Source organism: Ixodes scapularis, unplaced genomic scaffold, assembly GCF_016920785.2.
Source record: "Ixodes scapularis isolate PalLabHiFi unplaced genomic scaffold, ASM1692078v2 PGA_scaffold0__279_contigs__length_252992795, whole genome shotgun sequence".
NCBI classification, from domain to species: domain Eukaryota; kingdom Metazoa; phylum Arthropoda; class Arachnida; order Ixodida; family Ixodidae; genus Ixodes; species Ixodes scapularis.
The window spans coordinates 148,637,310-148,664,895 of record NW_024609835.1 but is presented as its reverse complement, the minus strand read 5'-3'; the positions used below and the strand labels follow the sequence as shown (position 1 = coordinate 148,664,895).

The 27,586-nt window shown below is 45.6% G+C and overlaps 1 protein-coding gene across 1 annotated transcript in view; it reads right to left on the bottom strand.

The window, feature by feature from the left end:
• Window positions 1–27,586, bottom strand: part of LOC115331657 — a 36,027-nt gene continuing 8,441 nt past the window's right edge. The window contains exons 2-6 of the mRNA XM_040220825.1: window positions 3,850–4,057; window positions 1,970–2,339; window positions 1,684–1,857; window positions 791–977; window positions 1–122 (exon numbers count right to left, since the gene is read on the bottom strand). Of these exons, the coding sequence (XP_040076759.1) occupies window positions 1–122; window positions 791–977; window positions 1,684–1,857; window positions 1,970–2,339; window positions 3,850–4,057 (1,061 nt within the window). The remainder of the gene's footprint in view (window positions 123–790; window positions 978–1,683; window positions 1,858–1,969; window positions 2,340–3,849; window positions 4,058–27,586) is intronic.

Genomic DNA, 27,586 nt, shown 5'->3' with positions numbered 1-27,586 from the left:
TTAAGCGTTGCCCTGGCTAGCTGCGGCACACCAATACAAGTGGTTCACTGCTTGTTGGGCCCAGTCAGCAATCGACCCGCAGTCCTGGCTCTTGCCTGCAGCATTGAGGTTCTTCTTGACGCCTGCAAATTGGCGAGTGCACAAAGTCAGCTGAAGTCTGTCTTTTTCCAATATCCGGTCTACAAGAAAACATTCACAACATTACACAGAACGCATATTCACGCTCTTTGTGAGAGATGCCTCAGATCATTGGACTTGAATTTAAGTTTATTATTTCATTTTGACTTTCTTTACCAACTGCCATGGCAGAACAGAGGCAAGCAATATGAGAGAAAAGGGCACAGTTGAAGATTGGTATCGCTGCATAGTTTTGCCCTATTCTGAACACAATCTGTTCGTAAAGCAAGCTTTAAATGACGATATAAACAATAATTACAATTCTAAATGTAAAGTAAATATGAATATAGTAGTGCTTTCTCTCAAATTTAAAACCACTTCAGCTTTTCTTTTGTAAAGCCCTACAATGAAAAAAATATCTAACATCACAACAAAATGTAAATGCCTATAGTTATTCTAGACAAACAGTAGTCGCCGACATACCAAGGACACCTTGTTAGAAAGGTCTCTTGTGTTTTACATTCACACTTGCTGACAAACTTGTCTTTCTGTCAACATGCGAAACGTTGCTCGAATCGAGTCAAGCGAAACATTGCTCGAGCCTAGCTTTCGCCAATTTGGCAAGCAGCGTAGAGTGGCGAAGTTGAAGAGGATCATAACATGTGATATTTACTTTTTGAGACGTGCCATACGTCGAAGTAATGCAGGATGGCCGGTTCTTTTTCCCGCATGTGTTTTCCGATGGAACGGTGCCTGTCGGTGGCCAGGGAGTGCACAGTGAGCAGGTTTTCCCTTGTGAAAGCAAGGGACCGCACAAGACCTTCCTTTTCCATGTGCCCGCTGCAGCGCACCACTTCGCACTGCAAAGTTTCCGTAAAGTGGCGCAAGTAGTTTTTCAGTTTCTGCAATGGTTATCACATATATTTTACATATTCAAGTATTCTGCCGCCTCGCATTTTCTGAACTATTTGCTTTCTAAATAAAATACCTTCTGACATCTAGCTTTGGACAGATATCTCATTTCACCGCTTGGCTCCAATTTTAGACCATTGTCATGTTAGTAAGACAGTGGATCAGATAGACCTGCTAAATTTCCTTCTGATATTTATAGACCTACACGCTGTTTACAAACAAGCCTGTGTTGGCCGACACCAGGTGTGGGCACAGTGTGTATGCAGAAACAAAATTTGCGTGAAGTAAAGCGTTTGCACATGCGCAGTGCCGTCGACAGCGCCACCGCAGCTGCGTGATGTCAGGGCTGCGTGTTGGTCTATAGGCACAGGTGCAGAAATTGATTCAAAGGACAGGATAGGCAGGATGACCATAATACCAGACATGAAATTGTAACTATTTCAGATAAACCCGGACTACAGACCCCAGCGAGCATTTTTTTATAATCACAGTGATTGATCAAAAGCCATGGAGCTCTGTTTCTTCCACAAGAGCACTGAATGATATTGCTCGGCCGCAAAATGTGTCAGTATAAATAACTAGGTGTAGCTGAAGGCTTCAATATGCATCTGATTACGAAGCTACTGTAAGGAGGTGGTAGTAATCATTCCTCACCTCTCCAACCTGAATTTGCTCAAAGTGCAGGATCTTGTTGACAGAGGGCACGTGCAGGGAATACGTGAGGTATTTGGCACTAAAGCCAGGAGAGTCACACCTCCCATCACCAGCGAGGTCGAGGGGCTGGTCACGGAGCTCTTCCATCAGCTTCTCTTGCTCGTCTCTCCACACCTGTGAAAATTGATACTAAAATGTGCGATAATGACATAAAAAGTGCAGTGAAACACTGCATCGGGAGAAACAAAAACATGTGAGATAATGAAAGAAGTGTCATCATATTCGCCTCTTCAACAGCTCTGACCAAAATTGCTCGCTGGTAGTTGAAGTAGGTCTTTTTTGAGAAGACCTGGATGTTCATCAACTGGAACAGGCGCAGCGTTCTGGTTGGGGAGGCACCCGTGAAGAGCAAAAGAGATATGAGGAGCAGGTTCCCCTTCCCCCTGCCGTTGATGTGCGGTTGGCTGTCCCAGCGGTTCGTGTGCCCTGCAGGGCAAGAGGTCCGTACCACGAGTAGAGTACCAACCCCCTTCGTGGAGACGTCGCAAGGGCTGTAGCAAGTCTTGCATACAGAAAGCAGCTGTTCGGGGCAACTCTCGAATACCAAGAACTTCCGCTCCTGGTACCCAGGTTCTGCACTTGTGAAGGTGTCCTTCCTGTAAAAGTTGTGAATATTTAGTGTTTGACACTCATTTCTGTGCTCAGCTATCAACAAAAAACAGAACATTCTTGCCTTACATTGACACTGCATATTTTTTTTTGGTGTCTATTTATAGGAAAAGTTTATGTCTACTTATGATTGTTAATCTAATTTGTAAAAAAATTTGCATCTCAGCTATATATGTAAGTAGATGCTTTGAACAGTGATTATCGGTGAAAACTAATTGCTTGGGGTTGTGTGAATGAATGGACACAAAAAAACACATACTATAAGGGCTGGAATTTTTTCTCGGCTCACAATACTAGAACGAGTTTTAAATTTAATTTACAATTTGTGGGCACCCTTATAAATTATTATGCTTCATGCTAACCATAATGCGGCAATGCTAGAAACTGGCAGTGTACTCTGTGTAATTACCTGTAGCGTTTTACTTTCTTTTTATATTGCTACCCTTCTCTGTGTGACAAAAACAATATAAGCATTCACCACAACGAAGGCGATTGGCTTTTGCTTTTTAACAAGGGTCATCCTATAACCACCAGTGGTTTCAAACATGATCATACCACTTGAACCTGAACAGAACAAATAGATATTGACTATCGTAGTGGCTGACTGACTGACCAAACTCTCATGTCCCTGCCCTTCAATGTCAGTGACTTCACTCACTCCAGAAAGACAGGGTATCCGACAATTGTCTAAATAAGAACGGCTCTGACAAAAATAGTCCTCAATTGGAGCAAATTGTTTCAGAAATCTGTGCTTGTCAGTTTAGACAGATTTTGTGCCTCCGACCACAGCGGATGCATGTTCATTTCAGTTGCGGCACACTTCCCAAATTTTCTTTTTGCTGTGGACCAATTTTAGATGTTTTATTTTGTAGCTACTGTAGTTTTCAAATGATAAATTAAAGGGACACTGACACACCCCAACAAATTTTATTTATGTTTTGCCAGGCGATCGAGTATGGTGTCAGAAGACTACCGAATCAATATTTTGGTACGGCGTCACGTATAATTTTAATGAAGTAAAAAAACAACAGCTCAAAACCGAAACCAAACTGGGGAGGAAGAATAGCTATAGAGGAGGAGAAATTTAAAAGGAGTCACAAGGCTGTGCCACTTTTTTTTCAATTGACGCTTTTTTTTTATCAGTCACAAAAAATAGATATCATATTTTTTGTCTATTTTTAGTATTTAGTTTGTGCTTTCGATGACCAACGACTTTGATTATCTTTGTGGTTGTGTCTAAACTACAGAAAACGGCACATCACAATGAAGAAGAGAGTGAGCACGACTCAAACCGGCCAGTTCTCGATAGGCAGTTTTCGGTCGGAAGAAAATCGAATTTCGAGAATTTCGAACAAATTGTGTTCTGGGTAGTTGGGCTCTAATATGCCATGGACAAATAAAAACCTTCCCTGGCATAAATACCCTGTCAGTGTCCCTTTAAGCACTTCCATGTTCCTATAATGTCTGTTTCAAGCGAAGGAAAAACCATAATCTTACCCAACACAGCTTTCTTTGATGAACGGCTCGTACGTGGGATCCTTGTTTTCGTCATCGTCCTCCTCCTCCTCCTCCTCGTCGCTGTCATCGTCGTCAGAAGCGCTGGGGACAGGGATCGATGTGCTGGCACTGATGGCTGTGTCACCGCTACCATCAGTCTGGACCCAGTCGCTGGTCACACCTTTTGCGAAGAAGTCTGCCTGTGTGCCTGAAGAAAGGGCACAGGTTTCAATATCTAACTCCTTATTCCGCCTGGGTTTGCGCAAGCTCCTGTTTCTGCTAAATGCACTCCGGCGCAAGCTCGATTTCTCAGCAAACGATGAACTTGAACAATACCTCCTGTTTGATCTGACAGCAAACAACACTTCAGTATGAAATAGAAGTTAAATACACAAAAGTTGAAGAAAACCCAGGGCTGCACATGCACACTTCGAATGTGCCGTTATATTTTGGGCTGTCATCTTGCATGAGTAAAGCTATACGCGTGACGCCGTGCACCTTGTCTGGGAATGGAAAGTCTAAGAGCTACGTCGGTGCTCCTGTGGTTCCCCCCCCCCCCCCCCCCTGACGTAATTACCTTGCGAAAAACAAGCTGGATGGTGTTTGTAAAAAGCATAATGGAGGGTTGAAATCAATGCGCTCTAAAACCAACACTGCCAACACCGTCCAATTTGAAGTTATCGCATTAGTTTTATTTCCGTCGATGAGAAAACCTTTGCTGATGTCATAGACAGCAATCGGCCAATCGTGGCAGGCCGACCGCTGCGACGCTATCGATCGCTCACGATTTCATTGCCATCCTATCGATAAAGCGCACAATATCATGGTATATGGAACTAATCATGCACATATTTTAATCGTTTTAATCTCTAATCATGCACATATTTTAATCGTTTTAATCTCTAATCATGCACATATTTTAATCGTTTTAATCTACCACGTGACGTCGAGTAGACTAATGAAGGCTGCTCCAGTTTCATGCCCCGAGTGGGCTAACGCGTCTGAGCTCGGAGTGGAGCGAAAGCTTGCGCTGGGAACCTCCTAGATCGATCCCCGCCATTTCGATCTGGATGGGTTTCTTACCGGCACGCGTTCGCGTGATCACTACTGCGTGATGCACGTTAAAAGCCCCAGGCTAGCGGCTCTACTGCACTGGCTAAATTTCTCATGTACAGCTAAGAGACCGATTACCCGTTGAGACGCATCTCCATAAAGGCTGTATAAACATACAGAGCAAACCAATTTTATGCCTACCGACGGTCTGCTTTCCCCGCCGAGGGTCTGTTCCCACGGAAGCGTTTCTCACGGCAGGCGGCTGAGGCGGCCTCGGGATCTCAGCAGACGTCTGAACAGCTGCGTCGTGTGTGGTTGCTCGGGGACCGCAACGGCAGCAGTCCTCGCAAGGCTCACGAGGTGCGTCGCCCTCGAAGCAGTACAGGTCATCCACCGGCTCATCACCCTGGAAAACCGAAACTTCTGATAAAACCTCTGCTGTAAATACCGTTCACGAAAAAAAAAAAAGCGCCGCTTACCAAAGTTCTGCTACGTTTCAGCGTTGTTTCGTTCGCTGGGGGGATGGTAGGCTTCGTCGCGGGGGGCAGTCGAAGAGTAGGAACTGCGCCCGGCTTCAGGAGGGCTCTCGGCAGCGTCTGCCCGGCATCACGAAGGATACTTCTTATACAACGGTAGTCCCGATTCTCGTCGAAATGATTGGAGCATACGCGCACGTCTGTCTTCCCAGGGTCTCTTCCGATCCTCCGACACCACTCACTCCTGAGTGGTTCCTCGAGCGGGAGGCGGTGATATGTGAGACTTTTGCCTCGGATCCGTAGACCTTTCAAGTCACGGTTCGGGCACAGCAGAATACAACACGCAGTCAGCATGGCCGGCGGGCGCGGCGGGCAGTTGAAGTCGAAGTCGAGGTCGAGACACCAGGAACGATAACAACACCACGATACTACGGACCACGACGAACGGACTCCGTCGAGCGAGGGAAAGACAAAACGTCCGGGTGTCCGGGTTGCTCGTGTAGCCGCCGTAGGCGCCTCGGGCGGCCTCGGGCGTCGACGGATGACGGCGACGGCAGGTTTTGTTGACTTGCGGTAGATGGCGCCACAAATAATTTATACCCTTTTAGTGGCAATATTAGGCTTTTGAAGCGTTTCTGCATGCCTAAACAACAAGATTTTTTAAACTTAACCTTAAATCAAGCTTACAATTGCCTAACACTATCACTTACAAAAACCACTCCGAATGACGTCACACCACAGATTCCATTTGCGGCCACCATGTGGCCGCAGGTGGAAAAGAAAGCGCTCTTTATTTTGCGATTACGCAGCGAAATAGAGGTATTTTGGGATATGGTGGCACTTTTTCTCTTACTTATGCCGAAGTAAACAATATAAAAAATACAACCTGCAAATTCGTTCAGTGTTAAAATCATTGCACCGCCCCTTTAAAGTATAGAAAAACTCGTAAGGATGCAGGCGAGTCGGTGAATATTAACCATGTTGAATATAATATAAGACTCTATAAGGATGTGGACTAAATAAACGAGTTATCTGAGTTTGAGACGTCGTCCTGTCTATTTTCTGTCCCTTCTACGTTTTGATGTTTCTTCTCTACCCCAGTCTCAGGTTAATTCAACATGGTTCTTAACGTATACTTTTTTTTGCACTTCCAAAAGTATGCTTGATGCTCTAAATTGGCCGAATTTTAGCATACTTCTAACACACTTGAAAAGTAACATTTCACCATCCTTTCAGAATACTTCGAAGCACACCTGTAAGAGGCGTTTTAGTATACTTCTTACGCACTTCGAAAGTAACATTTCGCCATCCTTTTAGGATACTTCTAGCACGCTTGTAAGCGGCGTTTAGTATCCATTTAGGCAATTTTTCAGCACACTTCTGAGCAGGATTTTAGTATGCTTTTTACGCAGGCCTTTAGTATTATAAAGTGTACCCCAGATTAAGCTTGGAAGAAGGCTTTCAAATATAATCCGGGGTACACTTAGTAGAACTTTTAAAGCATTTCACCAATTTATTCCTGACCAATTCCAGATAGGATATATAGAAAATTATATTGTTTTAGCGATTGCAGTAGTTTGCACTTATCGAAACTAAAATGCATTACGTTACAGGCTTTAATGTGGACGAAGACTTCAAAGTGGCGACAAATTAAAGTAAGAAGTTTTTATTAAACAAACATATTTTTGAAAAGAACGAACACATGTTGCCTCCAACGAACACACTTACGATGGAACAAGAAACATATGACTTTAACTGGCATAGAAATATCACAGATGCACTTAAAGCTTTAAACATGTTCTTATTAGAAGTAAAAAAAATTACAAACTATCATGCTCAAAAAAACGAGTAAAAACAGTATGGCGCCTGTTAAAATAAAACCGAAAATATTTATCATCTACCATGACTGAAGTAGCATCACCTACATGACTGAAGTAAAATTAATGAAAATTTAATGCACTTGTTGAATAAAATCTCAAATAATAATCGCTAATCAGATTGAAGAGAAAAAAAAGCCAATGCACAAAATAAATGAAAATGAAAGCTAATTCTTTCTCTCATTTTGTAGTTTTCTTCTGTGTGTTGGATGCTTTCTTGTGAGTGTAGGGAGTATTTCTGCACTTCCTTCGCTGGTATCCTTTCACCGACTTCTGAGTTTCCCCAGGAGATTCGACAATAACAAAAGCCGGAAAGGGAAGAGAATGGACAATTACGGAACTTGCCTTAAAACTTCATATTTAGCTAATACTACTTCATTATACTTTATGTCCACATAATTTTAGCAAATTTCACAAAAACAAATCAACAACAAAAAGTTAATCATCTAAATATATTGAGCACGGGGACCAATTACTATGTTTATTGGCAACTGCGAAATATTGCTGCTGTGAAATAATCTAAAACAAGGCATTTTGTCAATTTGCAATGCATTAAAGGGATCATGAAACCATTTTACTGTGGAAAGAGCCTGGAGCTCGTTACTTTTATTTCTTCTACCTTATCACAAATACGAAAAAACAGACCATGATCCCTCGAATTGTTGCGAGTGCGCTGCGTTGTCAGAAAGGAAAAAAAGGTCAATTTTCTATCATGCAGCTTATGGTAGCCACATGAACTACTGGCATGGCGCCAATAGTGGTTGAGTTTGAGAGTTGAGTCGGTATCTACCCTTTTTGAAGCTAAGGTTTTTATAAATGTTCTCATTCACTCATTTGGACTCCCATTCATGTCACACGCTTGTGACCTGGAGAGGACTTTAAAAGTTGAGGATCCCCCCAAACTTAAGTCTATTTAATTTTTTTAATAAAACTAGTGCACCTTGGCAAAAATTGTTTCTTGATCTTCACTGCACATGTGACGGTGAGCCACTGCCGCACTTACTTGGCCGAAGTCTGAAGACTATTTCCTAACCCGATTTAAAAGTGTACACGCATAGCATTTTTTGCGACAAGGACTCTATAACTTTCCGATATCAGCGAACAAAAATTTATTGTTATTGTTAGCCGAGGAGCCCCCTCCACTCTTGACATTTTTGCAATTGAGAAGTTGAGAAGCCTAGACGCCTTGTAAACAATAATGCAGATATATGGAGTTATCACAATGGTGTAGGAACAATTGAGGAAGTTCAGGTGCTGAGAGCATCCTAAGTATACTGTACAAGGAACCCTGTTTGAGAACCCGTGCTTCAGAATATTTGGCTAGAAAGTCGGAGATAGCGTAGGCTAGACAATAATTTTAAACACACAGCTGACCACATTTTGTTTTTAATTTTGATTCTGCCATCTTTTTATAATTCAAGATTTACTGATGCAAAAACAACTGAGGCCATACTGTACCAAACAGTTACTTTAAAAGCAACTGGACAAGCTGAAGGTTTTGAAACATTCAGCAGCCTTAAGCAGGGGTAAAAAGTCAGCTGTCTTCAGAAACTTGTACACAAAGGTAAACAATACTGAAGGTTCGTTAAGTTTAATCGCTGAGATACATCAGCGATCAAAATTAGCCGGAGGAATATAAGAGTGAATTTTAATATAGACAAAAATTAAATTATGCTAAAACTGGGGCACAGTATTGGAAACCGGAGGTGTAGCGCAAGATGTAATGGCACAAAAGGACAAATATCTCAACATAAGCACAAAAAACATTCATGGCCACCGAGGCACAAGTCCAATGGTAATCAGACAAAAGCTCACCGGCCAGAAGCTCACCCAACAAAAGCTCACCCGTTTTTTTTCGCAGACTCGAGCAATTGCTCACCTTTCTTTTTTGGGTACCCGGTGAATCACGAGCTTGGCTAAAGTGTGGACGCAATGGACATTGCACTATTTTTAGAAGAAGTGGTACCCCATCGCATGGGCAAAGGACCTTACTGGCAATGGTAGATGACCCACGTTGATCACCGAAGACGAATGGTATAGAGTTACTAGGACTGCGGACGTAGATAATCAAACATTTACAATGCTGAAATTCGCGACGCTGACCTGAGTTCTTCGGTTGGAGTATGCTAGTCGCCGCAGGTCACGACCGACTACCTTGTGACATGTTAGTGGAATCTTAACTGCTGCATGTGTAGTAATTGTAAGTATGATGTCCCCTTACTGGGAATCTAGTTGGTTACATATAAAACGTTTGTAAGCATGACGGTGAAGTACAGAAGTCGCGAGTGTCACATACATAACAAAAAAAATATGATGGAATCTTGTCGGAATTGCGGACTATGCTTGTTTCTTGCAGTTCACTTTTTCAATACGGCAGCCACGCAGCGCATTGGTTGGTAGTTTTTTCCATCGTTTCCTTGCATTTCTCGAGTACAACGCATGACAGAAGATAAAATTTCACATTCCAGATCTGTTGCCATCAGATTTTCTTTTTGACTGGTTCCTGCAACCGATCACTGAACAGTTAACTATGGTGAACACACACACAGAGGACGTTCAAACGCGATCGGAATTCGACCCCTTTGGTGGAGGTGGAGATGAACCTGCTCTTCTCATTATGCTGCATAATGCAGCGTAGGATATATTTCAAAATAAATGCCGGGGTGGAAGGCAGGGTGTCGAGTCCAGGTTTTACAGTAGAAAACATTTTCATATCATTGACTTTTGCATTTTCTGTCAATGGCTAGACTGCCCAGTCCGCAAAACGCAGAGGAAGTAAAAGCTGCCATCGTGAACACCCAAGAGCGTGCGCGAAAAGCCCGTCCGTGCATCATCTAGCAAAAAAAAAACAAAAAACAAAAAAAAAAGAAACAAGAAATCCGAGGACATCTAAAGAATTCTTATGAGTTGTGAATGCGAAAGCATAAATGTAGTTCTCCCTCTTTCTTAGTTCGTCTGCGCCGCACTGGCTTGGATGGCCACGCTTCGCTACTGCGGAGATTGAGGCCGACGGCCGAGCGCGCCGTGTCGTGAAGTGACCGCGGCGCGCTGATCTCGGCCGTGCACCTTGTCGTGATTGAGGGTTCCGACGAAGGCTCCCAGCCCGGCGACGCTACCTTGTGCCGGGTAGGAGACAGGATCGAGGAGCCGGGAGGCGACGAGCTCAGCAAAACAGAACACTCTATATTTACATTAATTACAACATCGTTTCAGTGCTCGTACAACAACTTCACGGGTGTCCTTCCTTTATATATCCGCCTCGCCATCTCGCCATCCACTGGCTTGTCCAATCGCAGGGGCCTACGTGATCCTCGGCAGCCAATGCGGAAGAAGTTCGTGTGCCAGCGGCCAGCCAATGCCGAAGAAGTTCGTGGCGGGTCTCTCGGCGTGGTGGCTCGCTCGCTGAAGAGTATCCCACACGCACACGCAGACACGGACACCCAGCTTGTACAAATAGTTGCCTCGAGAGCCCAGTTCTCCAAAGCTCCCCTACGAGCCACCGGTCGGTGCGAGAGCGTGCTTTGGTCGACGTGAGCCAGGGGCACGCGACTCTCTCGTAAACGTGGTACGGGTGTGTCGTAGCCTTTCACAACAGCTTTCTCCGGAGCTTGCCCCAGCGGGCTGTGCGCCCACCTCTCTCTCTTACCGGCGGCCGGGTCGCTGCGTACGCTGCGCCGACATGGAAAGTGCTTCTCTGGTGTTTTTTGTTTACCACTCCGCGTGAGAGCCAATGGTAGCCTCGTTCCTTGATGATGCGCGCCAGCCAATGGGAGCCTAGCCATCAGATCGCAGCTTCACTTCGCTCCATTGCGACAGGGGAGTTGAGATGCTGTTTGGCGCGGCTTAAAAGCTGATGACGTCGGTTCGCTCTATGGAAAAGTTAATGCTTTCGAGTTAAAAAAATGTGTCGCGCCCCCCCCCCCCCCCCCCCCCTTTTAGAGGGCCAAAAAACTAAGTATGCATATAGTTTATATATCGGATAAGAGATGGCGCAAGTTGAAATTGTCGAGCGTCACCCGACGCCTGACCGGAAAGGAGAAATGGGCCTGTCGGGGAGCCCCAACACTTCTCCAGAACGGGAATCTTTCTTCGTCGTGGGATAACCGACAGATGACCTAAAAGGGTTAATGTAGGCTACCGCCCAGAGCGGTATTTGTACTCGAAGCTCTTTCTGTAACCTCGAAGCACGCTCTTCAGTCCGCGCCAGGAGAGGTACTGTGGCCTCGGGAACCAGCTCTAACACTCTGTTAAGACATTCTTATTAAGTTTTGTTCGCATAGCTATTCACTCTACAATCTGGTTCACACTGTTACGATGGATGAAGACCAAGTCCACACAACCATTTTTTAAGACACTTATGACAGCCATCACCTCTGCGCGGCCCGCCGTAAGTTGCCAGAAATGGCTTAAAAATCGGTTGTGTCGGAGTCGGTGGTAGGCCGTCGCAAAGGTGTGAATCCGCCTTAACGGCATAAGGCAATAAGTACTAGAACGAAGGGGGTCAAAATGTAACAGAAATTTTGCTGGTGCCTTCTCTTACAAGGTTTCAATATGGCAATTTACTTTTTATATCAGTTTTTAGAAAGCTTACGCTGCTTATTCCATTTTAGAAATAGGACTGGACGTCCGAGAAGGCTGAACAACCTTTGTTCAGCGTGGACCTTTGTGACGGAACGCGGACGCGTGTTTGCAAGCAGTATCCTGCTGGAAGGACCTCAATTATAATATTAATTTCAGAAGACATAACTTTGTATAAGTTTATAATAATGTACAGACAACAGATGGGCTGCAGCATTTTTATTTACTTTCACGAAACCGGTATACAAACTCGAAGTGAGGCTTAGAGTAGACCGTAAATGTCATGAGCTGATGATGAGTGCGGCTTTTTATTTTCTTTTCTGATCACATTTTTCGGTCCAGTACGTATAAATTGTTGCTGCCCTACATGCTTGCTCTAATGTTCCCTCGCAGGCCGCGATCTTCTTTCCGTTACCAGGTGCTGTTGGCTTGATGTAGTACCAAATCTCACATGTACCTGCATTGAAGGAAACGCGATATGCGAAATCAGCACCGTAGTCAAAAATATTATACGTATAAAAAGTTTCTTGGTCCAATAAACACGTATGCTTGGATAAAATCATATAACAGCAAATCATAATCTTATACGAACATATAAGAACAATACATTGTATGAGAAGTTATAGGCAATTTTAGAGCGCAGCTCTTAGGTGCCGGTTTCCAGGCTGAGCGGTGTCGCCGTCGGCATAACCGGGCGTTGCATGATCGGACGTTTCCCTTAATTACGTCCTACGTGACGTCCCGAAGGTCTCGACGAAGGTCACGACCTTCACAGTGACATTCACCAGGCCTTCACGAGTGACCTTCGTGACGTCTCTCGTTACGTCACGAAGGTCACTCATGAAGGCCTCGACGAAAGTCATGAGGGTCACAAGTTACGTCACGAGCGAGGAGGGAGGCAGGAAGGAGGATGGATGAAGGGGGAGGAGAAGGGGAGGAGGAAGGGAGAGGGAGGAGGAGAGGGTACGGAAGAGGAGGGGAGGATACCGTCCTCTCCATACCCTCCCCTCCTCTTCTTTAAGAGCTGCGCTCTAATTCGGCATTACAGATAATTCTAAACGTCTTTCTGTTTTTATGAGTTTCTTATAATTTTTTCTATACTGTTGTATGAACTTATATGTTCTTATATAATCCTATTTGATCTTATGCGTTTATTGAACCAATATTTTCCTCATACAAATCAAATGTTTCTTCTGGCAATGTTGTGTTAAAGAATATTTCGCTCGAATCCACGTATCCTAGGTAGTAGCCGAAAGCGAAAATAGAACCAAAAATGATTATGGTTCATGTGGCTCACTTTAATCCTAGAAAACATACCGTAATAAAACTTATGTGTATACTCGCAATGGCTTGGACTGAATAGTCACTATATGCTCACACATTGCCGAACCAAACTAGCCTTTACTTCCGCTTCTTTTATTGTGGATGCTGGGCCTACTTTCAAAATAAACTGTCAAATGCGAATCTAGAGCACAGCACAATATATTACATGTCTACGATTGTCAAAGCATATATTTGCTCCTTTCGGTACACTCTACATATGCACTAAGTGAGGTAGTCGAGACCACTAAAAGGACAGGTGCTTACAACTGGCAGAATTCAGCTTTTAAATGAAATTAGCTTAAGTAGCGGAAGAACTTTACTTGCACAAAACATTTACCGGAGAGCACATTCTTGTGCATAAATTCTCGTAGCGTGGTAAAATACACTGGCTTTAAAATGGTTGCTAGTAATTCTGCTAGGGGAGAGCCTAACAGTTGCCTGCTGTCGGGATTGTCAGGGCGTACTTCGCCTTCACGCTTTTTAAACTTCTGAACCTGACTGCTACAATAAAGCTTTCACTTGCTAACGTAAAATGGCATTTCTTGTATACTTGTAATCCTACGGATTCGGTACTACTGAGGCACTGCCGCCTAATCGCAACCAGTCGCATCCAAATTCCCCACCTCCCCAGCGAGTTTTCATTGTTAATGCTAAACATCTGGTGAATAGAACTTTAAAGTTTCAAAGTATTCGATGTCTTAAAATGCTTACGATAATATATCAGGTGACAAATTCATTCCTTGTAATTGCACTATTGCTCGAAAAACATCAAACCTCTAGCGTGGTTGGGTTGCTACTGCTATGAAAGAAATGTTTTCAGTTCACTGTGATAACAGTTGCGAGTGACGTCAAAATGGTGTGGGTTATATTAAAATTTCGTGTTTTAAGGTTTGCTTTGGGTGCTGTGTGTCTACCGCCAAACGCAAGCATTGACGTTTTAGGTTCACCTTATAGTTGTTTTCTGTAACCAGTCAAAACATTTTTCAGACATCACTCCAGGTCGGTCGCAATCTTAATCAAAAACTCGAGTAACCCAAACTAACAGTTCAATTCAAGACCATATACCTGTCTCTCAGAAAATTGTTTTGTCCGATACAAAATGATGAATGCATGTGTCACTAATTGCATACGTCTTTATAAAAAGCAGTATTGTTGGCTGAATATGTCAGTGACTAGGAGAATATTGCAGCTAAAACGCCGTGTGAAGCGCTCCAGTAATACCGCGAGCAAGAAAAAGTGTTATTAGTCCGTGTTAACATCTCTTAGAAAGCGCCAAAGATAAACCATAAAACTGGTTGTTAGATTGTTAACGTGTAATTATTGATATTCTTCGAAATGATCCCCAGACGTTTTTGCGCCGTCTCTTGACCGCTAAACGTCAACGTCTGTAAGGTTAAGGTGAATGACAATGAACTAACAAAAGAACCCTCCATCTCAAAAACTTCGAAATATTCTTTTTTTTCAGTGTGCACTGGTCAAGCGATCACTGCACTACCTTATAATACAAACCAGTAAAACTTAACAAACATTGCTTTCCCAGAGAAGGCAATATTTGAAGCAGATATCATTTCAAAGGAAGAAATAGTGTTGACCCAACTTTATACCGAATATTTACACCGTATTGCTTAGGGTTGCTCAAACTTTCTCTATGCAACTTACAACTTTAGCTTGAACTCGAGTAAGGTACCAGAAGAATGGAAGGTCGCGACAGTTTTGCCAGTGTTTAAGTCTGGTTAAAAACAAGGTGTGACTAATTTTTGTCCCGTCTCAGTACTATATATGCACAAGTATTAAATTTTTGTGGCACTTTATCTCTCATCTTTTAAAGAAGATACTTTAAAACAGCGGGTCTTTTTTATCGAATATCATGAATTTCGCCGAAGTCTGTCAACAGAGACACAGTTGTTTTACAGTATCGACGAATTTGGAAAAGGTAGGTGCATAAGAGGAAGGGGGGGGGGGGGGGTGTCAAACTGGTGCAGTTTTTCTAGACTTAGAAAATGCACTTGATTGTGTTTCCCAATGTAAACTTCTACAGAAAACAAAATGCTTGCTGGAGAACAATAAAGAGTATGTTGGCTAGTCTCGAATTTACCTTGGCGCCAACAATCTGTATAAATAGACAATGTTTCCTCTGAGACTGACCCCGCCGAGAGACCCTGTCTCCCTTGCGTCGCCGGGTTAACTAGGTGCGGCAACGCATGGAGGTGGCGTTACGGAAGACGACCGAACTAAAGAGCCTCGAAGAACGCCGGAGCGCTCCCACACTCCCGATGTCACACATTGCAACGACGCTCCTGCTACGGTGCCCAACAAGCTAAAAGTTGTTCTCGACGGCTACGACGCATCTGCCCTCGTGGACAACGGAGAAGACTACTCAGTCTTCTCCGTTTCGCAGGTTGCTCAGTTGCCACCTGCGAAAAATTACGACGCCCTGGGGGGGGGGGGGGGGGGGGGGGGGGGGGGCCGGCGACCACAAATTTGAGCCGCCGATGGACACCGTATTACGGCTGTCGGATGGTGCACTGCTTAGGTCGAAATTCACGGCGAAACGTGTCCTGTAAATTTCGTCGTTCTACAAGATTGCTCCAGAGATTTCATTCTCGGCATGGACTTTCTCTTCGGATACGACGCCGTCATCGTTTTTAGTGCGGTCAGATTGACGCTGCGGACGTCTGTTCCGCCTGCGGAGATACTCCCAACAGCGTCAACCGCCGTCCAAATCGTTGTCGACCACGTGAGCCTGCCGCCGCGATCAAGTGTGTCGTACCCGTCGTGACTGATCTAGCTACCTGTTGCGCGGCTGTTGTGGAAGGAAACCGTCAGTTGCTTCTGGGAAGAGGAATAGGCGTCGAAAGAGGAGTAGCTCATCTTTAGGACGGCCACACTGTGGTCCTCGTGACGAACATCCGAGATGCACGTCAAGGAACTCCGGAACTCTGCCGAAATCGCCGCGATTACTGAAGAATCATTACCACCTCAGCAAAACAGTACGTCGCCAGAGCAGCTCGACACTGACCCAGAGCTTCCGGGCACAAAAACACAATATCTTATTATACTTCGCGTCGAATTTTGCGACTGCTTTGCGACGTCGTCGAAGATGCGCCAAACCGCCGTTGCGAAGTACCACATTATTACCGAGGACGACGCGCGTACCGTGCATTGATCGCCGTACAGAGTCTCCCTAAAAGAAAGGGAGGTGATACAGGAATAAGTTGAAGAGATGCTGAACGACGACATAATCCAACCTTCAAACAGTTTATGGGCCTCTCCAACCGTACTGGTGAAGAAGAAGGACGAAGCGCTTAGGTTCTGTGTGGAGTACCGGCAGCTGAACGCGGGGACGAAGAAAGACGTCTATCTACTCCCCGCGCCGATGACACGGTACACCGGCTGCGCCACTCTCGATACCTTTCATCCTTGGACCTGAAGAGCGGCTACCTGCAGATTAAAGTCGACGGACAGGACCCGAAAAAGACAGCTTTCGTCACGCCGGATGGACTGTACGAGTTTAAGGTGATGTCCTTCGGAATATGCACGGCGTCAGCAACTTTCCAGCGCGTCATGGACACCGTATTGGCAGTACTGAAGTGGCAGAGCTGTCTTGTCTACATCGACGACGTCGTGTTGTTTTCCGGCGACTTTGACGAGTTTTTGCGACGAACCCGAGTTGTTCTCCAAGGTATACTGACCGCCAGACTCATCCTCCAGCCGTCAAAATGTCGGTTCGCCTATGACGAATTGAAGTTTCTAGGTCACGTGGTTAGTAACGAAATGCGTTCGCCCAGACCCCAAAAAGACTCGCGTTGTCACATCATTTCCCGCGCCGACAGACAAGAAGTTTCTGTGAAGATTCCTAGGACTTGGCGCCTACTATTGTCGCTTCGTTCAGGATTTCGCAAGGATTTCCGCGCTGCTCACTAACCTCACAAAAGACGCCGAGAGGTTCGAATCCGCTGAGGAGCAGCAGCAGGCATTCGACGAGCTGAAGCGACGACTCCAGACGCCTTCTGTTCTTGGACATTTCGATCAGGATGCGGAAACCGAGATTCACACTGATGCAGGTAACGCAGGACTCGGTGCGGCACTAGTTCAAGTGCAAGAAGGCACCGAGCAAGTCATCGCCTAAACAAGTCGGACACTGATTAAGGCTTAGAAAAATTACTCCACGACAGAGAAAAATGCCTTTACGGTCGTCTGTGCAATCACGAAGATGCGTCCGTACTTGTGTGGAAGCCCGTTCCGCGTAGTCACGGACCACCCTCGCTCTGCTGGCTTGCGAACCTCAAGGACCCGTCAGGACGCCTCGCTCGTTGAAGCCTCCGACTACAAGAGTTCAGCATGACTGTGGTTTACAAGTCAGGACGCGAGCAGAGCGACGCTGACTGCCTGTCTAGGGCCCCTGTCGAAACACCTTCCGGCATCAGCGACGACGATGACAACGAGTGCTTCCTAGGAGAGTGAACACCGACGACATGGCACGACGTCATCGAGACGATCCGGAGTTGCGCGCCAATCGAGCCCTGCCGACCTTCGCCCTTCGACAAGGCGTACTCTACAAAGAGAACTTCGGGAACAACAACTCGCCATGGCTGTTGGTAATCCCGACCGACCCCCGAAAGGAGATCTTTCAAGCATGTCACGACGACCCGACGTACAGACACCTTGAATAGAGCCAGACACTGGTCCGTATTCGTGAAAAGTATTACTTGCCCAAGCTCCCCAAAACCGTCCAACTCTACACCCGATCGTGCCACGAGTGCCAGCGACGCAAGAAACCGCTGACGAAGCCGGCAGGCCTCCTGCAGCCAATTCCTCCGCGAACTGAACCGTTTCAGTAGATCGGAAGAGATTGACTTGGCCCTTTTCCGCCGTCGACACTGAGAAACCGTTGGATAATCGTCGGCACAGATTATCTTACGCGGTACGCAGAAACGAAAGCCCTGCCTTCAGGAACCGCGGTTGAAGTCATCAAGTTTTTCATTGAGTCCATCGTCCTCTGGGCATGGCGCTCCCGAAGTTCTGATTACAGATCGCGGATCACCGTTCATGGCACAGCTGACCCAAGAAATCCTCCGGCTTACTCACACCAGCCGTCGTCGTACCACTGCATACCAACCGCAGACTAACGGACTGACAGAGCGACTCAACAAGACAATCGCCGACATGATCTCTATGTACGTTGACGTAGAGCACAAGACGTGGGACGAGGTGTTGCCCTATGTCACGTTCACCTACAATACGGCGGTTCAAGAGACCGCTGAATTCACACCTTTCCAGCTTGTACTTTGTCGAAAGGTAACGACCATGCTGGACGCGATGCTGCCCCATGAGCCAGTTGACAATGAGAGCGACGACGTCCAGGCGGTTGCTCAACAGGCTGAAGAAGTCCACCAGCTCGCCAGACTCCTGATTCAAGACCAGCAATGCGTCGACGCGAGACGCTACATCCTCCGTCTCAAGGACGTCCACTTCCAGCCCGGAGACAGGGTGTGGGTGTGGACGACCATCCGTCGCCGCGGACTCAATGAGAAACTGCCTAAACGGTACTCTGGACCACACAGGGTACTTCGTCGCCTCGGGAAGCTGAACTACGAGGTGCTTCCCGACGGAACTCGACGATAAAGAGGACGTCAGCCGCGACCGGAAGTAGCCCACGTCGTGCGCCCCAAGTCGTATTACGAACAATAGAACTTTAGATTTTCGTCAAACTGTGAACCGTGGCTCGCGATTCTGCTGTCCTTTTGTTGTGGAGTTCTGTTCTCGGTTTGTGCTGCATCAGGACGATGCGCTTTTGAAGTGTAGGATAATACCGCGCGCAGGGCCGTGAAAGCAACATTTAGTCACGGACTTCTAGAAGGTTCACGTTTATCCTTGCTTCGGACATAACTTCTATAATTTATTCCTGCTTTTGTTTTTCTAGAACGTGCGTGTTCATTCTCGCCCCGAGCGCACGATGCTCAAGCCTTTTTCGCCGAATCTTGCAGATAGTGACTCACACTAGATAAAAGCCCGCCCATGACCTTGTCGAGTCAGTCTCGCCCTCGCCCCAGAGGTCGACTCTGCTGTTACGCCGACTTCGACGCCATGACGCTTTCCTGTTATCTTGTTTCCTTTTATTTTTGGACACAAGTTCGCCCCCTTAAACGTTTCGGTTTCCCCCAGTTATTCTTTGTTTCCTCGTTTGTTCCTTCGTGACAATATACTTGCTGTTCACTCTCTGTTTCATCAATTCACACCAGGTCGTTCATATCAGTGGACGTGTTACATTCAATGTCGCATCAGTAGTTCGGTGAGTATTTGTTAGATATTAAAATATAGGTTTCGACGATAATACAACATTGTTTCGTCTGTTGCATTGCCTCCACAGTTTGGCAGTGGATGTGCTAAAGCGAATATTGTTTACATCATATGTTCTTGTTGGTGCTTACGAGTTATATATTTTGCCTTGTTTACTTTTACTATCTAAAAAGCAGTGTTTGTCCTTCGCGTTGCCACCGACCAGGCCACTGGCAACATTGTTAATTAAAAAGTAAATAAATATAACACCCCGCTCTTCTGCTGCCAAGGAAGCGTTAAAATAAAACCTTAACACTGTGTCGGTTAAAGATGGGTGGGGGGGGGGGGGGTGTTGTGACGGTAGTGACCCGTAATTTGCACCTTAGCATCACTTTTACTTGGCTTCGAAAGTTTATCACCTTATTGCGGCCATTAATTGTTTTCTTCTGACGTGAACCAGAGGACGACGTGCAAAGCTATTTGAACAAAGCCAACGCGGACCCTTATCCGCACTTTTGACGATCGACTTTCTGAAGGGCGATACTTCGTTGTTTTACATTAGCTTATCACTCTTCCAAGACGCTGGGGGCTTTTCAATATCTGCAATTTTGCAAAGTGTAGACCCCAAAAATAAAACAGCACTCGAACTTCAACGAAGCGCACAAACCGCGCTGTTGAATAAAAGCATAAAAATACATTGTTTTCAGCAAATATTTTAATATAACTATAGCGCGCTAGCATGCCCACATTGAGTGGGCATGGTAGCGCATCTCGGAGCATGACGACTAAATGGCTCTTCCAGATTACGCTCTTGATGCTGGCATCGGTCGGTTGCCTTCCAACATGTGGCCAGCACCCATCGCTTCAAGTGCAGCGTCAAGATACTGACTCACCTTGCATCTGCGATAACTACACAAAGGGATTACGTGTCTCCGTGACGTCTGCACCGTTCCCGACAGCAGCTACATATCCTACAAAAGCCGCGTCCCGACTGGATTTTGCCAGTGGGCATGGTAGCGCATCTCGGAGCATGACGACTAAATGGCTCTTCCTGACTATGCCTGTTAGTGAAAATAAGTCAATTTATTAAGAGTTTGATAAGAATCATGTTTGCCTTATTGTGCTGGCATGCCTCGGCACTGTTCTTCGCATTCTTGTAGAATGTGTTCGTACGGTAAAGTTGTGGTTATTACTGGCCGAAAACGTGGAAACTTACCTAGGCCCTGATAAAACTAGTAAAGCTGACAGGCAGGATCCCATTCAGCAGATTTTAAACGCCAGAAGCACGTTGCAATGACATCAAAGAATCGCGAAAGGAACAACAAAGCGTTAAGGAAATATTTGTAGGTGTGAATAAGTGACTATGCGCTATTGAGGCTACCACTGATGAGGTCCATAACACGGCGAAGTCCTTTTAGGATTACGAGGTTAGTGTCGCTGAGCTAAATCACACTGTTTCTGACTTAAGAGTGACTGTTTCTCAAATTGGAAAGAAGCTTGATGACTATGAAAATCGTAGTCGACGGGAAAAAAGTTATTGTTTTTGGCATACCTGAAAATTCTCTAGAGAGCCCTGTCCAACTGAGGCAGAAAGTTTGCAGTGATGCTTTTGTTGGTAAATTGAATTTACACGTCACCACCATTGAAAGGGTCCACCGGCTTAATTATAACAAAGAAATCGCCCGAGGCCTGTGATCTTGAATGTTCGTGGTTTTAAGGAAAATTACAATTTATTTAAAAACGCGTTTAAACTAAAAGGTTCCGAAATTTCTATTTCCGACGACTACTCAAGACAAGTACGCTTACTTCGAAACAAAAATTGTGGGATAGTGCGGACGCTAACAGGAGGCAGGGTGACAGGGTAAAACTCGTCTACAACAAATTGATAATCAACAACTTGACTTACACGTGGGCAACGGAAAGTGACACTAGAATTTGTATTTATAAACAAGAACGTTCCATGGCGTCTATTGAAGGTGCTTTTTCACCGTGACACGTCGTACCTTGTCGAAATATTTGAAATTAATAAACGTCAATGCCAGAAGTGTTGCTAACTAAATCGTTGGCCTTGAGTATTTGTTGTTTTATCACGAACCTGACATTGTTGCTGTAACAGAAACGTGGCTGCATAGTTCTATTCATGATTCATAAATCATTCCTCCATCGTATAACATTGTTCGGAACGATCGCGAATCACGTGGTGGGGGCGTTGCCGTTATCCTTAAAAGTTATTTGGATTTTGTTGTAATCGATGACGTTCCTGATATTCAATGTTTATGGCTACACTCTAAGAAAAAATTACTACCCTGGGTACTCAAATGGCGCTTTGGAGGCTTTGACAACCACAAAAGGCAAGCTGCTAGCCTTTAGGCGAAGTGACGACCCCAAACAACTGTGGAATGACCACCTTTCTGTAGGTGACGACGAGGGGGTGGGGTAACTTTCGAATCTGATATTCACGTGCAGGCAGTCGCAAATATTATTAGTAACTTAGATAACTACAGAGAGACTCTAAATTATATTCTTCCTCACCTTTCGTGATCCTTTAAGATCCGCCAAGATCACATCTGTTCTGCGATTCGCGTAAATTGGTGGAATAAACATTTTGTCAGCGCGAGCAGCAACACTGGTCTCGACAGCTGTGAACCGTGGTATGATGTACTAGCTGTGGCATCATAACAACAACAAACGACGTGGGTGTTTTCCGAACTGAGGTGAGGATATTTTTTTGAGGTATATAATTGCAAAGAATGTTTTAACACAATGATTAGTTGTATACCTGATTGCGTTGAACCACTGAACACTGAGCCAGAAAATAGGCAGGGTAAACATGCTCAGAGATATGTGATTGTGTCGCCCGTACTGTTTTCATTGATCTCGGTCTGGTTGAATTTCTGAGCTGCACCCGTCGTGGTTGTAAGCTCCCGGCTTTACGTACGTATTGCGTGAACTTTCCAATTCTGTAGCGGGTTGAAATTCAGTGGCAGCGTAGAAATTGGCTTTTACTATCAGGTGATTCAAGCAGCGGCCATGCTCTTTAAATCGATCTCAGAATTTGGTTTCTTAACCTATCGCGTCCCAACTTTGTACAGCGTTGACCACAGGTGGTGCATTCTTTCTATAAAATTCGCAAAGAGTCAGCTTACCTAAGGAAAACGTAAAGAAAGAAAAAGGCTTAAATCCTACGGAAACGCAGCGAAGCCTCCGGTCTTCGAACCATTGGGCGCCCTGTGGTTTGAAGACCGGTGTCGTTACTGACTTTCCATAGCAGCTAAGCATTTTTATTTTTTTTCTTACCTTTTCCTCAGGTAAGCTCGCTTTTTGCAAATTTTATAGAAAAAATGCATTACCTTTGGCCAACGTTGTAAAAAATCGGAACGCCATAGGGTAAGAAACCGACTTTTGCGGTCGATTTAAAGAGCCTGGCCGCTCCTTGATATCACCCAGTAGATTGTTGCGTCGTCACGGGCGCTATTAGTGCTTTTACAAGCGCCAGCATTAGCCCGAACTGGCGCCTCTTTCGCCGTTTGCGTTCTTCAGTTTTAAAGCTCTGCTCTATGATTTACTAAACCTAAACCTAAAAGTCGATCACATCTGCCTCGTCACCCGTCACGGCACCCCATAGCGCTGCCGCTCTACCGGCCTGTCCCGGGTGTCGCCTGCTGCCAAGTAGCAGCCGGATCGTTGAACCACCACCATCGTCGCACCTCCACCACATGATCACTACATTTTGGTGCGTCAGCTACCACTATATTTCGGCGAGTCAGCTACCGGTATTATTTGGTGCGTCGGCCGAGCCTGTCGGCCCATCCCGTTTTTTTGTCTGTTTAACTCTTTTCTGGACACAAAGAGAGCCCCTGCGGTTTTTCACAACGTTCTTGTGCTCGTGCTCGTTCAGTTTTCTTTAGGGCAGTATATCAGCTTCTGAGGTTCTTTGCAGCGTTCCAACACGTGTGTTCCTTCAGTTCTTTCAGGACAGTAAATAAGCCCCTGATGTTCTTCACAATGTTCCAGCGCTCGTGATCGTTCAATTTACGAGTCTGCCCTGCAAGAAGTGGTCTTTCAAACCTTCTGATCTTTTCCCCTTGGCCGGTCGCTCTGCTGTACCCGGTGTTGCACTTGACGAAATTTCGTTGCATTAAAACATGCTGCCCTATACTCCGTTCACCCCTAAGCTGAGACAGAGCCAAATATGTAGAAGGTTTGGCCATTCGTTGGGAAGTATAGGAGACAATTGAGGAGGCGCCGTTGGCTGAAAGCGGGCTGAGCGTGTTCCAGGGCATCTTCACAAATTAGAATGTGGCCAATCAGAGGCTGGAAATAATACCCTGGCAGTGGTTGCAAGAAAAAAACTTAATAAGTGCGTCGGAGTAACTCTCGGTGACTGAAAATGTGGTGCACGTGATGTATCAATGACGCGGTCATCCAAAATTATGGTGGAAGAGTGCGACTGGCGGAACGATGAACATGATCCGTGCGCCGAGGGCCGGGAATCTACCGTCCGAGCGGTCACACTCTCCGCGAGCAAAACAGAGTTGAGCGGCACCATTGTTTCTTAGATCTTTCTGCAAGATCATGATGGTAACATCACGTGCACCCTATTTTCAGCCATGAAAGGTCACTACACTTCACACTTACGTGCTTATTAGAACCGTATACCAACATATACCTATGATCAAACAGTTTCTCGCTACTACCGCTAGGGATTCTTTTAGACTTCTGCTTGGCCAAGAGAGAATGTCAAGCCCACTTTCTGCTTCTGGTGCACGCCCAGGCTCTGCTGGCGCCTCCCATTGACCAAACTCTCTCTATACACGGCTCTGGGCTGAGACTGCAGTGGGAGCTAGGTGCCTCGGTGTGTGGGAATGTGCGGGAGCGTGATCACGTGGCGAAAGAGGGATGTATGACTGGTCCATTGAGGGCGTAGCTTTCACTGCAGTCTCAGCTTATGAATGAATGGAATATAGTCAGCTTAAGGATGAATGGAATATAGCTGGGTGGCGCAAAATGGCCACCCAGCTCCGGCCTCCCAAGAAGTTGGTGATTACAAGATGGCCGCTGTCTTCATTGGCCTCCTCGCTCGAAACCCTATGTCGAAAAACCAGCGTGCACCAGCACGCGACACAAAGCTTCATCGACGGCTGCCCGTACGCGGAGAAGCTATATCATCTCCTCTGTTCAAGATGGGCACTTTCGGTGAATCGCAGTGCTGTGAAATTAATTGTTTCTCTTTCGGTTTTTCGTCCAAGAAAACATTTTTATCATACCTGCCTGTGACCTCAACAGCAGCCGTTAAGCCGACATTTTCCTCTGACTGTAACTATCTTAAATGTGACTAACTTTCCTCGGATATGAAGTTTTTCCAATATCATTTCTTACAGACTACTTCTGTTTATTCGAAGATAAATGTCGTCTTCTGGTATTTTTATTAGTGCAGTCTTTCTATAGCTAATGTTAAAAAACTATTAAGAAAGGGAGAGTAGTAGTTCTTCGTTCTGCTTTAATGGGGGAAGGAAGCAAAAATTTTAGCGCCTATTTCTTTGTGTAGACGGTCTGCTTCATGACAGCAGCTCACAAACAGGAATCTTTCTTTTGGAAATGCACGAAAAGCAATTTTAAAACAAATAAAACAATTTCCTAATACCACCGGGCAGTTGAGGTCTGAGCTTTGGTGGAATGTCTCACGTCACGGGCTCATCAGGATCTACGCCACGGTGTGGCGTGTTCGATGGAGGCTTGCGGGAGCGTGCGGCGACTGGCGCTCCTCTCACCTCTTGTCACTGATATCTATGTCTGTTTGCTGGACCGCGTTTGCCCGCTCCGCGAATGCGGCCGCTGGCAGCCATCTTTTTGGTATAGTTATATTACATCTAGCCAATGTACAGCTGGTCCAGCTACTACCATTCATCCATGGCAGACAGCCTTGTGGCAAAAGTAGCGGTGGTTTGTATTTCGTTCTTGATTGAAATTGTTTGACGAAACATATTGTTGAAACCCGGCGTGAACGGTAGCCCGATCTTTGAGGACCCCGTTAAGGTTTCACGAAATCGCAGCACCGCGGAAAAACAGCACAGCACGTATCGAAAGTCGCATCGATAGAAGCGTCGAAACCAGACGAGCTGCGCTGCTTTCCCTCGGTACTGCGCTTTCGTAGAACTTTCGCGGGGTCCTCAGTGATGGGGCTACCGTTCACACCGGGTTTCAAGAATCTGCTTTGTCGAGCCACTTTAATCAAGCACAAAATATCACCCACGGTAGAGTGTACTAGATCCACGGCTATTTTATGGCAGCCTGCCGCCATAGTGCTGTCCGCCATATTACTATGATGGCTAGAGATAATGTAACTCTACCAAAAAAATGGCCGACCGTGACCGCATTCCCGCCCATAGGCGGAGCAGGTCAAACGCGATCGAGCAAATAGACATTGAGATCAGTGGGTCTAGTAGACCGTACCTCGGGCATTCCCACTTGGCAGAATTGTAACGCGCTGACGATAAAGTTGGCGCCACCTAGTGACGAAGATCGTAATTACTATACCTTTGGCTTCGTATGGGCCCGTGACTGTGCGAGCGTGACGTCACGGGCAAATATCCGGAGATACTTCGTGCCGACTCGATGGCTGATTTTGAAGCGCTCGCCAGAATCTATAGGTTGGAACAAAAAATATAGTCATCTGCTGAAAATACAAGTGTGTGATTATCATTTACGAATATCATGTATCATATTTCACTCATTCCGAAGTGTTCCAGGGATATTCCAAGTTTTGATGCTGTACCCCCTTAATGTCTCTCTTGGGGTTTTGTTTAAAAAAAATACAAGGAAAGGAGAGTCTAATAATATGCTTTTACTAGTGTGTTACGTCATCACAGACACTTTTTTTAATAATAATAATAATAATAATATTTATTTTGGTTCAGGAGAACCAAGTTCGAGCCCGAGCTTGCGCCTCTTTTGCCATTCTTGTTCTTCAGTTCTGATGTTCTGCTTTATAATTAATTAAACCTAAACCTTAAAGTCAAGCACCTCTGTTTTGTCGCCGGCAGGGTTCGCGCTGACTGTGAACCCCGCACACTACTCGTCTCCCATCAGGGTACCCCATCACCTGGCCGCCCTATTAGCCCTTTTTGGATGTCTCCTGCTGCCAAGGTGCAGCCTGATCATTGAACCACCGAACCTCCAACATTGTTGCCTCTCCGTCAAAAAATTTACTACAGGCAGCCGGTCCACTTGTGGGGAAGCTGTGTCCAGAGATGATTCCCCTACTGTTGGTGCTGTCCTCTTGAAGTGCCTACTGCGGTCATTCGTATACCATCAAGTGAGCAGACGATTTCAGGAATCCACCATAGGCATAAACTGCGCGCCCACACAGTCTGTCCCACACCAAAAGGATGGTTGCCTCCCATGTGCGGGGACGAGTTCCAATGCATATAGACAAAGATCCATCTGGGATCTGATGTGGTAGCCAAATAACAGTTAAGAAGACTGCTTATACTTCCTATCTTTTGCTGAGTTTCTGCAGCAGTGGAACTTCGACAACAGTGGGGAAGTGCTTGCAAGCCTGGTTCCAAGACTGTGAGGTTGATCCTCATAAATGCCCCCTTGTCTCCACATATCGCATGCTTGGATAACCCGATGAACTGTGGGTGATGCAAAGTGATGGTGGGGTGATGTACATGACCGTTGTAAAAACTGTTTGAAAACAGTACTATTAATCTGGGTCCGTTGCCACACACGAGTGTCCTTGGCTGTCCAAATCAATCAAAGATGTCGCACTGGGCTTCCACTGTGGTCTCAGCCGATGCTTCTCTCTGCTTTGTGTCCGAGTGGACCACAATCAGTATTACGTAACTCTCCAGCAGTACGGCATAATATATGCCATGTTCAACGTTGCTTGGAATCCAATCAACTGACCCAATCCTGCACCAGGGGCACTTAACAGGACCTGGCACATATTTCGTACCTCCTTACATGGTCTTAAATGTCTTTATCAACACCGGGGTACCAGAAGATAGTGCGTGCCAAGCTCTTCATGAATGACCTGCTTGCATAGGTGTCATGGAGCATAAGTAAGATTAAGATTTTAATGGTCATGCCTGCTCGATTGCCAGTTGCCCTCTATCACCACAAGCGTGCATCGCTTTCCTATACAAG